The sequence below is a fragment of the Carcharodon carcharias genome, chromosome 2 (assembly GCF_017639515.1).
Source record: "Carcharodon carcharias isolate sCarCar2 chromosome 2, sCarCar2.pri, whole genome shotgun sequence".
In the NCBI taxonomy this organism is placed as follows: domain Eukaryota; kingdom Metazoa; phylum Chordata; class Chondrichthyes; order Lamniformes; family Lamnidae; genus Carcharodon; species Carcharodon carcharias.
In genome coordinates, this window is record NC_054468.1 from 172,832,418 (window position 1) to 172,846,095 (window position 13,678).

General features: G+C 38.8%; 1 protein-coding gene across 5 annotated transcripts in view; it reads left to right on the forward strand.

Annotated features, from left to right (window-relative positions):
• Positions 1-13,067, forward strand: part of LOC121269538 (ribosomal protein S6 kinase alpha-5-like) — an 89,129-nt gene extending 76,062 nt beyond the window's left edge. For all 5 annotated transcript variants that reach the window (XM_041174223.1, XM_041174206.1, XM_041174214.1 and 2 more), the window contains 4 exons: positions 3,012-3,203; positions 5,430-5,586; positions 5,914-6,068; positions 10,009-13,067. In XM_041174223.1, coding sequence (XP_041030157.1) covers positions 3,012-3,203; positions 5,430-5,586; positions 5,914-6,068; positions 10,009-10,275 — 771 coding nt within the window. In that variant the 3' untranslated portion in view covers positions 10,276-13,067. The remainder of the gene's footprint in view (positions 1-3,011; positions 3,204-5,429; positions 5,587-5,913; positions 6,069-10,008) is intronic.
• Positions 13,068-13,678: the final 611 nt, after the last annotated feature.

Consider the following 13,678-nt stretch of genomic DNA (forward strand, 5'->3'; position numbering starts at 1 on the left):
AGCACCTGAAGAGATAGAACCATTAACAATATTAGCTAACATGGGGAACAGGAGGGGAAGTTGTGTCAGCAATTTAGTGGGAAAGGTTGGAGGGAGCAAGCATTGGGTCTCATGGACATGATGAATTCTGAGAAGGCATGAGGGAAGTTAGGAGAGAAATTAGAGAAAGTTATGAGTTCAGGGCTAGGGTAGGAGGGAACTTTAAAGGAAGTTCAGCCTGGGGGATGCTAGAGGAATTCATTGTAAAAAGGAAGCTATTCAGCCCATCATATCTGTTCCAACTTTTGAAAGAGGTCTCTAATTAGTCTCACTGCCCTGCTCTTTCCCCAAAGCCCTGCAAATCTTTCCTTTTCTGTATATAACCATTTCTCTTCTGTAAATTACTGTTGAATCTGTTTTCATTGCTATTTCAGACAGTGGATTCCAGGCCATACTCACTGCATATAAAAAAAAACTCTCCCCTTTGGTTCTTTTGCTAATTATCTGAAATCTGTGTCCTCTAACCGTTCTCTTTAATAGACAGAAAGCCACCACATTGTCAAACTGTATTGTTCTGACTAAAGCTTTAGGTTTATGAGAGACAACACTAATATAACAATAAAAACAACACATATTATCAGGTTCATGCAATAATAGGGTTGCTGAAGCCATTTGGTGCATCTCAGCTCGTCCATCCAGAAAGATCTTAAAGGAACAAAAACAGAAAATGCTGGAAAAACTCAGCAGATCTAACAGCATCTGTGGAGAGAAAAACAGAGTTAGCGTTTTGAGTCCATATGTTTTGTTTCAGATTTCCAGCACCCGCAGTATTTTGCTTTAGATCTTAAAGGAACCTTGTTGCAGCATTCACTTGGCTCTTAAATGGTTCCAGGGCAAAACTTCCAGAGTCTGGTCTTGGAATGTTTAAACCCATGGTGCCTGTTCCATTCACAGTTTAATTTAAAGTAATTTTACAGGTTTACCTTTTCAAGCTCTTGAACGTCTATAAGATCACCTCTTGGATGTCTTGGGATTGAATTTGCAGCCCAGTTCTGCTGCTTGTTTGCAATAAATTTGGTCGTAGAAGCACAGAAATTAATGAAAAATAGCCGACCTTAGTGACCTATTGTCCATTGATGGAGAAACTCAGCAATAATACTGTAACTTTTTGTAATTGAATGGTGTTAATTGTAGCAATGATAAAATATTTAGATCTGTCAATATAGTTTTCTCCATCATCCTTTACCCCACTCTATTAAGACTCTGTCATCAGCTCTGTTGCCAGAATATATAATGAGTGTTGGTTAGGCGTCTCCCAGTAGACTAAAAATTTCCAGGGTGTTTTGATGCACCCTTTAAATGCATGTAATCACCACAATTGATCTACTCCATATCATTATATGTTGCTGTCATAATGTGCAGTGTCACTATGTTTGTGGTGCATCTCAATACTATTAATCATATTAGTATGACATCAAATAATAAAGTTTGTTTTTCAGCTAATAGGTTACAAGATGAGCATGTAATGAAATTAGTGTGTATTTTATCAGTTGAGAGTAGTTCTGCTAGTTTGTGCACTCACATAATGTTTGACATCTGTAAAGAACAACTAAACGCTGATCTATATCACCTATCTAGAGAATTCCAGTTGAAACTAAGTTGAGACGCCAAAGTACCATCACTAGAATTAACCAATTCCCTTTTTTATAATTCTCAAAAGGATTTATTAGCTTTTTTTAACAGTACACACAGGTATTTCTTTTAAAAATATGATTCAATTGTTAAGTAATTTAAAAAATGGAGTTTTGATAAAATGAAATGCATACTATGTCTATGACTTTTGACTATATTTTTAATCTATTGTAAGGAAACTAAAACTCAACACTGTATTATGATATGGCAGGTGGTATTTGCTTGGCTGACCAAATCCCAAAGGGAAACTTGGTTACGCTATCACAACGAATTTGAAATTAGTATTAATTACAAGAAGATTTGTGCACTGAAGTCAGAATTACTGAGTCCACTACCATCTTTAGAGATTTTAAAGAATAAATTAAAGCATTTATTAACAAAAGAAAAGAAAACTTAAACACACAAGACTACAGTTACACAGTTACGTTTAATTTTATAACAGTTCTCACAAGATTTCTACTTAACCAAACACCCAACTACACACCCCTTTCAGGCAACAGTCCAAACAAGATTCTTAATCTATAAAATATCCAGCAATATTACCACAAGTGTCCACTGTTTCTATAAGGGAGGTATTTCACAGCTTCTCTCTCCCTCTCACTTGACAATGGAACTCCAAAGGCTTTTAACACAACCGTGGTTACTGGAACAGCAAACTTCTCTAAGGTGGCTAGAGGCTTTTTCTACAAGTCTGTTTCATACAGTGCACCTTTCAATGGCCACTTTCATACAGCTTTCTATCTTTCTTTGAATATGTTCTCTCCCTTTTGATCTGTAAATCCCATTGTTTCACCCTTGCTTTGGAAGTTACTTTTCCCAGAGGATAAAATCTTTCATGTTGTCATTATGGCCAGCACTTTCATGAAAAATAAACTTTATAACTTTGCCTTATTTATTTTGCCAGTTGTAAACATCTTATCATGTCCCTTTGAAAATCAAACATCTCAACTTATTTAAAAATGCAATTCCATTCACACTGTATCTGCTGAGACTTCATCCTAGCTTACCCGTCTCCATTTCAAATGCATGTTTTACACACAATTCCCTTTTGATGATTCAAACCTTGCAATCTGACTGCAGTTTAATTAAACTAGACACACACACAAACAGACACACAAAACACAACCCACACAAACCTGCTTTAAAGTATCCCACAGTAATATTGGGAAAAATTATCTTTCCTTTACAACTGACACTGCCAAACAAGTATACATAAGTCTATGCAGAAATGCTTCAGAATTTAGTTAATAAATCTTTGCATTAACATTGCTATTTTCATAGTCTCTGGAAAAATGTTTATAAGATTAATTGATGCAAGAAAATCCTTTTTTTATTGACAGAATATTTTGTTTGCTGATCAGAATGATGGTGCAATTATCAAAATAATAGATTTTGGGTTTGCAAGAGTTAAGCCTTCTGACAGCCAGCCTTTAAAGACCCCATGCTTCACTTTGCAATATGCAGCTCCTGAGATTTTCAAGCAAAATGGTTATGATGAGTCTTGTGACCTATGGAGTCTTGGAGTAATATTAGTAAGTATATAAATTGCTTGTAAATTGTGTAACATTAAAATATTTGTGAACGGAGAATTGGTATTGCATTGATTGTCCTTTCACATGTGGAATTTCAAACTTATCTGGGCAGAACTGAAATCCAAGTCTTCAAATACTTATGGGATTCTGTATCCATCATTGTAAATACAATTCCACATTAGAAATTAATACTGAATTGTAGTTATGCCTCGAGAGGGTATGAGGAATAGCTAATTTACAAAATTTAGCCTAATATTACTTTTGAAAGTGAATATGGGAAAAGTTGTTCATTTCGCTAGCACTAAGATCCCTCACCTTGGTGAGCAGGAAATTTGCATTGAAGAAAATTTGTTCATTTATTTAGTGGGGCATGACACCTTATAAAAGGGTTGTGCAAGATTACTCACCAGATTTGTGCTCAAAAGGTGCAGTGATATGATAAATAAAGAAACATAATGTAAATTGTGTCTGTGATTCCAATATATTTATTTTTGTCTTGGATCATTTAAAAAAAAATGTTGCTGCAGATACATGGGTAAGTTCATCAGCCCCATGCTCCCAGTGGAAATGCATACTCAAAACGTGTGTCAGAGAATTCAAAACTCATTTATATATTTTTGAACTTCATCCCTGATTCAGACTCTCTCTTTTTGAATGTGGTTTCCTCCTAGGAGCACCAGATCAATTAAGTTATCCTACTGTATTTATTACAGCACTAGCTTGCTGCTGCAGCCAGCAAGGAGCATTGCAGTGGAAGTTTTGGAGTAAGCTGATCCAAGGACTAATGTATAATACGTCATCCTGATGGACAAATGTTGCCCTGATTCATTCCTTTTCATTTTCTTGCAGAGATTATTGTTCATTAACTGACTGTTTTAGCCTTTTCAAAAATTAATCCTTGGAATGTGGGCATCAATGACAAAGGTCAACATTTACTGCCCATCGCTACCTTTTAACTTATTTCGATCCCTTCCCCCCACCCCCACTATGGCTCTCTGTCACTTGCTCATCCTGCTTTCTACCCTTAATGTCATTATTAGCACATTCCTCAGCTAATATCACCACCCTCAACATCCCTTTGTCCTTTTGTCTATGACATCTTTGGCAATCTCTTCTTTGCCTCCACCTATCATTGGCCTTCTATCCAGCTCTACCTGTCCCACCCCCCTTCAACCAGCTTATATTCCACCTCATTTCTATATTTCTCAGTTCTGATGAAGAGTCATACGGACTCGAAACGTTAACTGTATTCCTCTCTGCAGATGCTGTCAGGCCTACTGAATTTTTCCAGGTATTTTTGTTTTTGTTGCAGTTAATTCTTGTTGTTTAATGCAACTGAGTGGGTTGCCAGGCCACTACAGAATGCAATTAATAATCAGCCATGTTGGTGTGGGCCGAGAGTTACATACAGGTGGGAGTGAAAAATCACAGGATGTTTTCTTCTCTGTGGAACATTAGTGAACCAATTGGATTTTTAGCACAATCCAACAGTTTCATAGTCACTTTTACTGATGCCAGATACTTATTTCCAGACTTTTTGAACTGAATTCAAATTTTCAAACTGCCATGGCGGAATTTGAACTCCTATTTTCTCTGGATTATTATTCCATGCTTCTAGATTACTAGTCCAGTAACATGATTACTTAATTTACCCAAATTTTAGACATGGGACCAAAGTAGTACAAGTTGCTTGAAAACCGCTGTCAGTGTTACTGATTGGCTGTTGATAAATTAATGTGGAAAATGGTGGAGAAAAACTATTTTGGTTCTTTTCTTCGCCTGTCCTGATCCGGTTTCCCATTCTCATCCTTAGAAATGTAGCCCCTTACAACAGGGGGTGCATCTCTGTAAGAGATTAGACTGACAACAGCTTGAATGGTTTGAGTTTTTATTTGGTTACCAGCATTGGCTATATGCCATCCCTTGGTCATCCAGACTAATTTGTCACTGCAAGGTTTTCAAGTAGAGAAAGGAAAATAAGTGGCAGCTTTAATGCTCTGTTAAATTGTTACAAGATATGGTAGTCTCACCAAGAATTGCCAAAATTTGTTTCTAACACTGGCTAGCAAATTTCAAATAACTTTGGGGTATGAAACAACAACCATCTGATAGGAAATGACATCTGTAAAGTGGATTCTTTTTCCTAATCACCCAAATATTTTACTGCATGCTCCGTTGCACAAAAAGTAGCCTTTTATAATGCACGTATATTTTGCTGCATTCTAGTATACAATGTTGTCAGGACTGATCCCTTTCCAAAGTATGCAGCAAACAGTGCTATCAAGTACTGATGAAATAACAAGAACATTAAAGGAGGGAAACTTTTCACTTGCTGGGGAAACCTGGAACAATGTTTCACAAGAAGCAAAGGAACTTGTGCAAGGTAATGTGCCTTTCAACTTTTATCATTCGGGTCAAATAAATTGCTTAGTATTGCTGTAACAAAACACATTTATGTAAGTTAATAATGATTTAATTCATTTATTATTATGATTTATTTACACTTACTCTCCAGGAGAGCATTGGACAGGTTAGGGAACTTAACATTAAAACTGTGACAACAGCTTTTGCTCCTAAAGCCATACAAAATAAGAAGAAGCTCATTTATATATAAAAATAGACTAAGAAACATTTCTCTTTTTTAAATGTTTATTTGGAAGCTTTGAAGCAATATTAGAATGATGTTACATATAACTCTACATCTCTATAGGTTTACTTACTGTGGATCCAAACTCTCGTCTGAAGTTATCCAGCTCAAGTTTCAACAACTGGTTTCAAAAAATCCATTGTTCGTCCTCTAATCCATTGATGTCTCCAAATATTCTTGAATCTTCTGCCAATAGCTACTTCAAGGCTTCTTTTATGGTAAGATCTTAAGTCCTAAATCAGAAACTCTGGCCAATTTAAATTGGAGTGATCAGTAATGCCTAGGTATTAGCTTGTTAATTTATTCCAAAGCAAAGTTTTTTTAAAAGTAAAAACAATTTTGAATGTTTTCAAGTAAACACAAATATCACAGTAATAACCAAAATGTCGGGATTATCTTGAAACTTTAATTCCCCTCCCTGCAATATAATATTTTCTATACATTTCAAAATAAACAGCCCATTAGCTGTTTACTAGAGCAGCAGTAGGGATCCTACATAGGGATTGGCACTCTGGGTTAGGGACCAGAAGATGGACCTGCTAGAAATCTTTTTTAAAATTCATTTATGGGATGTGAGCTTTGCTGGCTGTGCCAACATTTATTGCCCATTACTAATTGCCCTTGAGAAGGTGGTGGTGAGCTGTCTTATTCAACAGCTGCAGTCCCTGTAGTGTAGGTACACCCACAGAGCTGTTAGGGAGCGAGTTCCAGGATTTTAATCCAGTGACAGTGTAAGAATGGCAATATATTTGCAAGTCAGGATGATGAGTGGCTTGGAGGGGAACTTCCAGAATGTGGTGTTCCCATGTATCTGCTGCCCTTGTCCTTCTAGATGGTAGCGGTCATAGGTTTGAAAGATGCTGCCTATGGAGCCTTGGTGAATTCCTATAGTGCATCTTGTAGATGGTGCACACTACTGCCACTGTTCGTCAGTGGCAGAGGGAGTGAATGTTTGTGGGAGGGGTGCTAATCAAGCAGGCTGCTTTGTCCTGGATGGTGTCAAACCTCTTGAGTTGGAGCTGAACTTATCCAGGCAAGTAGAGAATGTTCCATCAGACTCCTGACTTGTGCCTTGTGGGTAGTGGACAGGCTTTGGAGAGTCAGGAGGTGAATTACTCACTGCAGGATTCCTAACCTCTGCCCTGCTCTTGTAGCCACAATATTTATATGGCTAGTCCAGTTCAGTTTCTGGTCAATGGTAATGCCCAGGATCTTGATTGTGGGGGGATTCAGTGATGGTAATGCCATTGAATGTCAAAGGGCAAAGGTTAGATTCTCTCTTGTTGGAGATGGTCATTGCCTGGCACTTGAGTGGTGTGCATGTTACTTGCCACTTGTCAGCCCAAGCCTGGATATTGCCTAGGTCTTGCTGCATTTGGACATGGACGACTTCTGTGTCTGAGGAGTCACGAATAATGCTGAACATTATGCAATCATCAGCGAACATCCCCACTTCTGATCTTATGATGGAAGGAACATCATTGATGAAGCAGCCAAAGATGGTTGGGCTGAGGACACAACCCTGAGGAACTCCTGCAGTGATGCCCTGGAACTGAGATAATTGACCTCTAACAATGACAGCCATCATCCTTTGTGCTTGGTATGGCTCCAACCAGCAGAGGGTTTCCCCCCTGATTCCCATAGACTCCAGTTTTGCTAGAGCTCCTTGATGCCACACTCGGTCAAATGCTGCCTTGATGAAAAGGGCAGTTACTCTCAGCTCACCTCTGGAGTTCAGCTCTTTTGTCCATGTTTGAACCAAGGCTGTAGTCACCCTGGCAGAACCCAAACTGTGCGTCAATGAGCAGGTTATTGCAAAGCAAGTGCCGCTTGATAACACTGTTGATGCCCCTTCCATTACTTATGATCAAGAGTAGTTTGATGGGCTGGTAATTGGCCTTGTTGGATTTGTCCTGCTTTTTGTGTACAGGACATAACTGGGCAATTTTCCACATTGCTGGGCAGATGCCAGTGTTGCAGCTTTACTGGCAGAGCTTGGCTAGGGGCGCGGCAAGTTCTGGAGCACAAGTCTTCAGTACTATTGCCGGAATATTGTCAGGGCGCATGGCCTTTGCAGCATCCATTGCATTCAGTCGTTTCTTGATATAACATGGAGTGAATTGAATTGGTAGAAGACTGGCATCTGTGATGCTGAGTTCTGGAGGAGGCCGAGATGGATCATCCACTCAGCACTTCTGGCTGAAGACTGTCACAAATGCTTCAGCCATATCTTTTGCACTGATATGCTGGTCTCCTCCATCATTGAGGATGAGGATATTTGTGGAACCTCCTCCTCCAGTGAGTTGTTTAATTGTCCACCACCATCCATGACTGGATGTGGCAGGACTGCAGAGCTTCGATCTGATCCGTTGGTTGTGGAATTGTTTAGCTCTTGCATTTGCTGTTTAGCACGCAAGTCGTCCTGTTGTAGCTTCACCAGATTGACACTTGATTTTTAGGCATGTCTGGTGCTGCTCCCAGCATGCCCTCCTGCACTCTTCTTTGAACCAGGCTGGATCCCCTGGAATGGCAGAGTGGAGGATATCCTGGGCCAAATGAGGTTACAGATTGTGGTGAGTACAATTCTGCTGCTGCTGATGGCCCACTGTGCCTCATGGATGCCTAGTCTTGAGTTGGAAATCTATCCCATTTAGCAATGTGGTAGTGCCACACAACACAATGGAGGGTATCCTCAATGTGATGCTGGGACTTCATCTCCACAAGGAGGTCACTCCTGCTGATACTGTCATGGACAGATGCATCTGTGGTCAAGTATGTTTTTCACTGCTGTTGGTTCCCTCACCACCTGCCACAAACCCAGTCTAGCAGTTATGTCCTTTAGGACTCAGCCAGCTTGATAGGTGGTGCTACCGAGCCTCTCTTGATGATAGACATTGAATCCCTGCTCAGAATACATTTTGCGGTCTTGCCACCCTCTGTGCTTCCTCCAAGTGGTGTTCAACATCATCAGCTGAGGGAGGGCGGTACGTGGTAATTAGCAGGACATTTCCTTGCTCATGTTTGACTTTATGCCATGAGACTTCATGGAGGCCAGAATCGGTGTCAAGGACTCCCAGGGCAACTCCCTCCTGATTGTATGCCACTGTGCCCCCACCTCTGCTGAGTCGGTCCTGTGTTGGGACACGACATACCCAGGGATGGTGATGTCTGGGACATGATCTGTTAGGTATGACTCCATGAGTATGACTAGCCTGTGAGACAGCTCTCCCAATTTTGGCATAGGCCCCCAGATGTTAGTGAGGAGGACTTTCAGGGTTGACAGGGCTGGGTTTGCCATTGTCGTTTCCAGTGCCTAGGTCGATGCTGGGTGGTCTGCCCAGTTTCATTCCTTTTTATTGACTTTTTAGAGGTTTGATACAACTGTGTGGCCATTTAAGAGTCAACCACAATCCTGTGGATTTGGAGTCACATGTAGGCCAGACCAGGTGAGGACAGCAGATTTCCTTCCCTAAAGGACATTAGTGAACCAGATGGGTTTTTATGACAATCAGCAATGGTTTCATTGTCATCATTCAACTTTTAATTCCAGATTTTTATTGAATTCAAATTGCACCATATGCCAAGGTGGGATTCACAGAGCATTACCCTGGGTCTCTGGATTACCAATCCAGTGACAATACCATTACATCACCGCCTCCCCGTGTTCAAACACTGCTTAAGGAGTCTGTTGGATTTGACTGTTGATGAACTAGGCCTGTTCATGAGTAATAGCCATTTGAATGAGGCACTTTAGTGTGCCTGCCACCTTTTGAACTGTACTCCAGCAGAAAGTTGATGACCTTTAGGAGGGGAGAAATTGGCAAACAAAAATAAATGCTTATGGTATTTTACTTAGCTTGTTTTCAGTGTTTCTCAGGCCACATCACTTCCATTTTAAAGATGGGAACAGCTTTGAAAAAATTGACATTTGCAAAGAATCTGTGATGTGACCTTGTCAGTCCTTGAAAATGTTATCAAAGTTGGACAAGATAACATTTTCTGCACTGTGACAGTGCTATTAATGAAATAAGTTAACTTAATGTCATCATCCAACATTCTCAAATGCATTTAACTAGGATATCTTTACAAGATTACTTTGTTAAACTTCTTGTATCGAGAACATATTCTTTTTTAATAAAATGTTACTTTCTTATTTAGGCCTTTAATAAATGCAAGAGAGAAGGATTTTTCCTTCAAAGTGTTGAAAATGCTCCTTTGGCAAAGCGGCGAAAGATGAAGAAAAGTAGCACAAGTACAGAGACTCGGAGCAGTTCGAGTGAAAGCTCAGTTTCTTCCTCATCCCAATCTCATGGCAGAACATCTCCTATATGCATTGTCCAAGTTCCTTTACCAGCAAAAAAATCTGTGTGTGTCTTCCAGTTTTCCGAAACTTTAAATAGCAGTTTCAATGATACTTCTGTCTAGCTAGTTTAAGAACAATCTTCAAGTATTTATTCCTTTTCAAGAATGAGTAGCAGCTGTGCCTTCAGCCACCAAGGCCCCAAATTGTGGATTCCCTCCCTATGCCCTTCTGATCCTCCACCCTTTCTCCACTGTATCTCCCTGTCCTCTCTCCCATCTACTCAACTTCTGCTGTCCTTCATGAAGGGCCTCCTTTAAACCCACCTCTTTCTCCAAGTTTTTGATCACCCTTCCTTAGTCTTTCCTCCTTTGGCCAGTGTCTATTTTCCCTAGCACCTCTGTGAAGTGCTTGGGACATTTTTCTCATCAAAAACGCTATAAATGCAAGCTGTTAATTGTATCTAGTCATTATTTTTAAAAAGGGCTTAAGGAGTAAATTTGTTTTGAAAGCACGATAAAGGATTCTTGTAAGTTACCCAAACAATAAAGCTTGTTTTTTGATACAAGGAGGAGCAGCTTTAGTATGCAAATTTGAAATAACCATGAGTGGCTTACAGTTAAAAAGTACAGAGGTTAATGGTGAACTGGTGATGGTGTCTCTGGTGTGTTTCTATTGTGAAGGTGAATCATCTCATGCTTGTATTGTGTGTAGCTGTGATTCCTGTTTTGCCTGGGTACAATGTCTGTCTTACTGTTCAATGTTGGTAGGAAGTTTTGATATCTGACCTAGAGAAAGAGTGAATTGGGACATAGAAAAGGATTTTTTTCCGATAAGCAACTTCAGTGACATAATCCTACCCCAATTTAAAGGCTTCCTGATTAATGCGGTGTGAGAGAGAAAACATAAGGGCTGGAGACAGAGATAATTAGAGGGGAATGGGTTGAACAGATGGACACCAGTTTTTAGAATTATGGAGGGACAGGGTGGGATATTTATGAACTGCGTGAGTGTCAGAGTGTGCCTGATATATTTTTTAGTATTTTTTAAAATTAACATTATCAATATGATGCTCCAAAAGTTAAGAGTCTAGAATTGTTGAAAATAATACAACCCAATCATGGAAAATGAAATTATCTGATACTTGCCAAATTGTGGCTTTGTAGGACCATAATGGTGCCACGGATGGAGTTTTCAGAATGGAGGAAAAGCAGCAACCATGAGAAGGGCAGCTTCTGGGAGAGGCATTCACCCATTGGCAGTTTCATTTCTGATGTTTTTGGTTTGTGTCAGGCTTCAGTACAATGTTGCTGTAAAGCAGATGAATCTTGTTGAGCAGGAAGCAATAAGTTAGCCCAAACCTGGAAGCATTGAGGGTTGTGGAGCTGGTTGAGCCATATCAGAAAACATATAGATTGAGGCATGCAACCAGGATTGAAAAAAGAGTCTTGTGTGTTAAACTTATTTTTGAATTTGAGAAAACAGGCATGAGCTGAGATTGATAGACTGAGATGGAACAATGCATACATTATCGTGTTGGATGAGAATATAGTTGGCTTCAGAATAGTCTGTAAGATGACAGACTTTTTAAAGCAATTATGAGTGTATCTTTTGTGTTCTTTGCTAGGAATTTGGGAATCACAGTGAGCATAGACTTTACAAATGCGCTAATCAGAAGAAAAGTAGACAGCCCACAGAAAATATAGTTGCTGTGAAGAAGAGACAGAGCTAAAGGCAGATTTAAAGTAGGCTGACCTCTTGGAGCTAAACTTATTGATCAGGTTTTCAATAGGAGATGGGTGACTTTATGGAGAAGGTGAAAGATCATTTTTGTATGTTTTAGTTTTTAAATCTTCAGTCATAAATTGTATTTTTCAGGGTTATTCAGTTAGTAGCTCAGGCAATAATGTAGCTGTTAAAGGAATTCACAAAAGAATTGTTTCAGTAATTTTATTTGTCTGTTTTTTGTACGACTTTGTTTATGAATGGTAGTTTGGTAAAAATTTGAAGGATTTATTTGTCAGTTTTTTTCCTGTTAACTCGTTCCTATTGGTACATTGTTATACTTTCAATTCAATTAGATTTACTTGTGAATCAAAACAGATAAGTTGTTATTTCAGGCAATTGCAAAATTAACAGATGTATGATACTTCGAGGTCTAACACCTCTGAGGCCACACTTTCAGTTGTGACACCTTTGAAAGGGTTAATGCTATGGACATACACTAGGTGCAAGAAATTAATTATATAGATGGTGAAATCTATTTAAGTAAACCGGGCAAAATAGATTTTTCAGTATAAGCTATTAAAATAAAGCAATAATGTATATTTGTTTTTTCTAAATATGCACTGTGATGAATACAATACTTCAAATATATAAGTACTTATTTTCTTCAGATAAATTTCATTTCATATCCAGGAAAGGGAAATCTGCTTCCATTACTTTGATTATGTACCAGTTATGTGAAAACTGGTAGGTTTTTAATAGTTTACAGACAAGACTTCAGAACTGTTGAAAATATTTATTTGAAAGTAGCTTTAAACTGTTGTTATAAGCTCATTTTGAATTATTTTAGTAATATATTCTAGCTGGTCTAGGAAAAGAATACAGCCTTAACTGTTGCTTGCAAACTATTTTTGTTCTATATGTCTGTGACTGTTAATTATTGTTAATCACGTAGCATCTCATTTCTTTACACAAAGCAACTATCTTCCTAATATGCTCTTTCTCTAAATATATGCTTTGTTGTGATTTTTACAAGGTTTGATTCTTTTTTGTGAAATTGAATTTTAAATTAATTTACTTGTGTTCCGTTAAAGTGACTGGGTATAGGGAACAAAAACATTTCATGCAACGAAAAGTTCTTTACACAGTGATAAACTGCTTATGTGTTTTACAATAAACTATTTCAAGAACATTCATCTGTTTTGTATTATTAGCAGTATCATCAGAATCATATGATGACTTAATTTATGCACCAATATTTGCGCACAATTTGCTTCAAATTATTTCAGAATCGCAATGGTTGCAGCACAGAAGGAGGCTATTCAGCCCATTTTGTCTGTATTGGCTATTCAGAGCAATTTACCTAATGTCACTCCCCTGCACATTCTTCCTTTTCAGACAATAACCAATTCCCTCTTGAATGCCTCACTTGAACCTACCTCCACAACACTCTCAGGCAGTATGTTCCAGATCCTAACCACTTGCTTTGTGAAAATGTCTTTCCGCCATTGCTTCTTTTGCCAATTATCTTAAATCTGTATCATCTTGTTCTCTATTCTTCCAGCAATGGGTACAGTTTTCCCTACTTATTCTGCCCAGACCCCTTATGATTTTGATATGTCTATCAAATCTCCTCTCAACATTCTCTTCAAGGAAAACAGTTCCAATTTCTCCAATGTATCTATGTAACTGTGATTCCAGGGATGATGAACTTTTCTCATGGCTCTTTTCTGCACTCACTAATGCCTTCACGTCCTTCCTAAAGTGTGGTGCCCAGACTGAATGCAGTACTCCCGTTGAGGC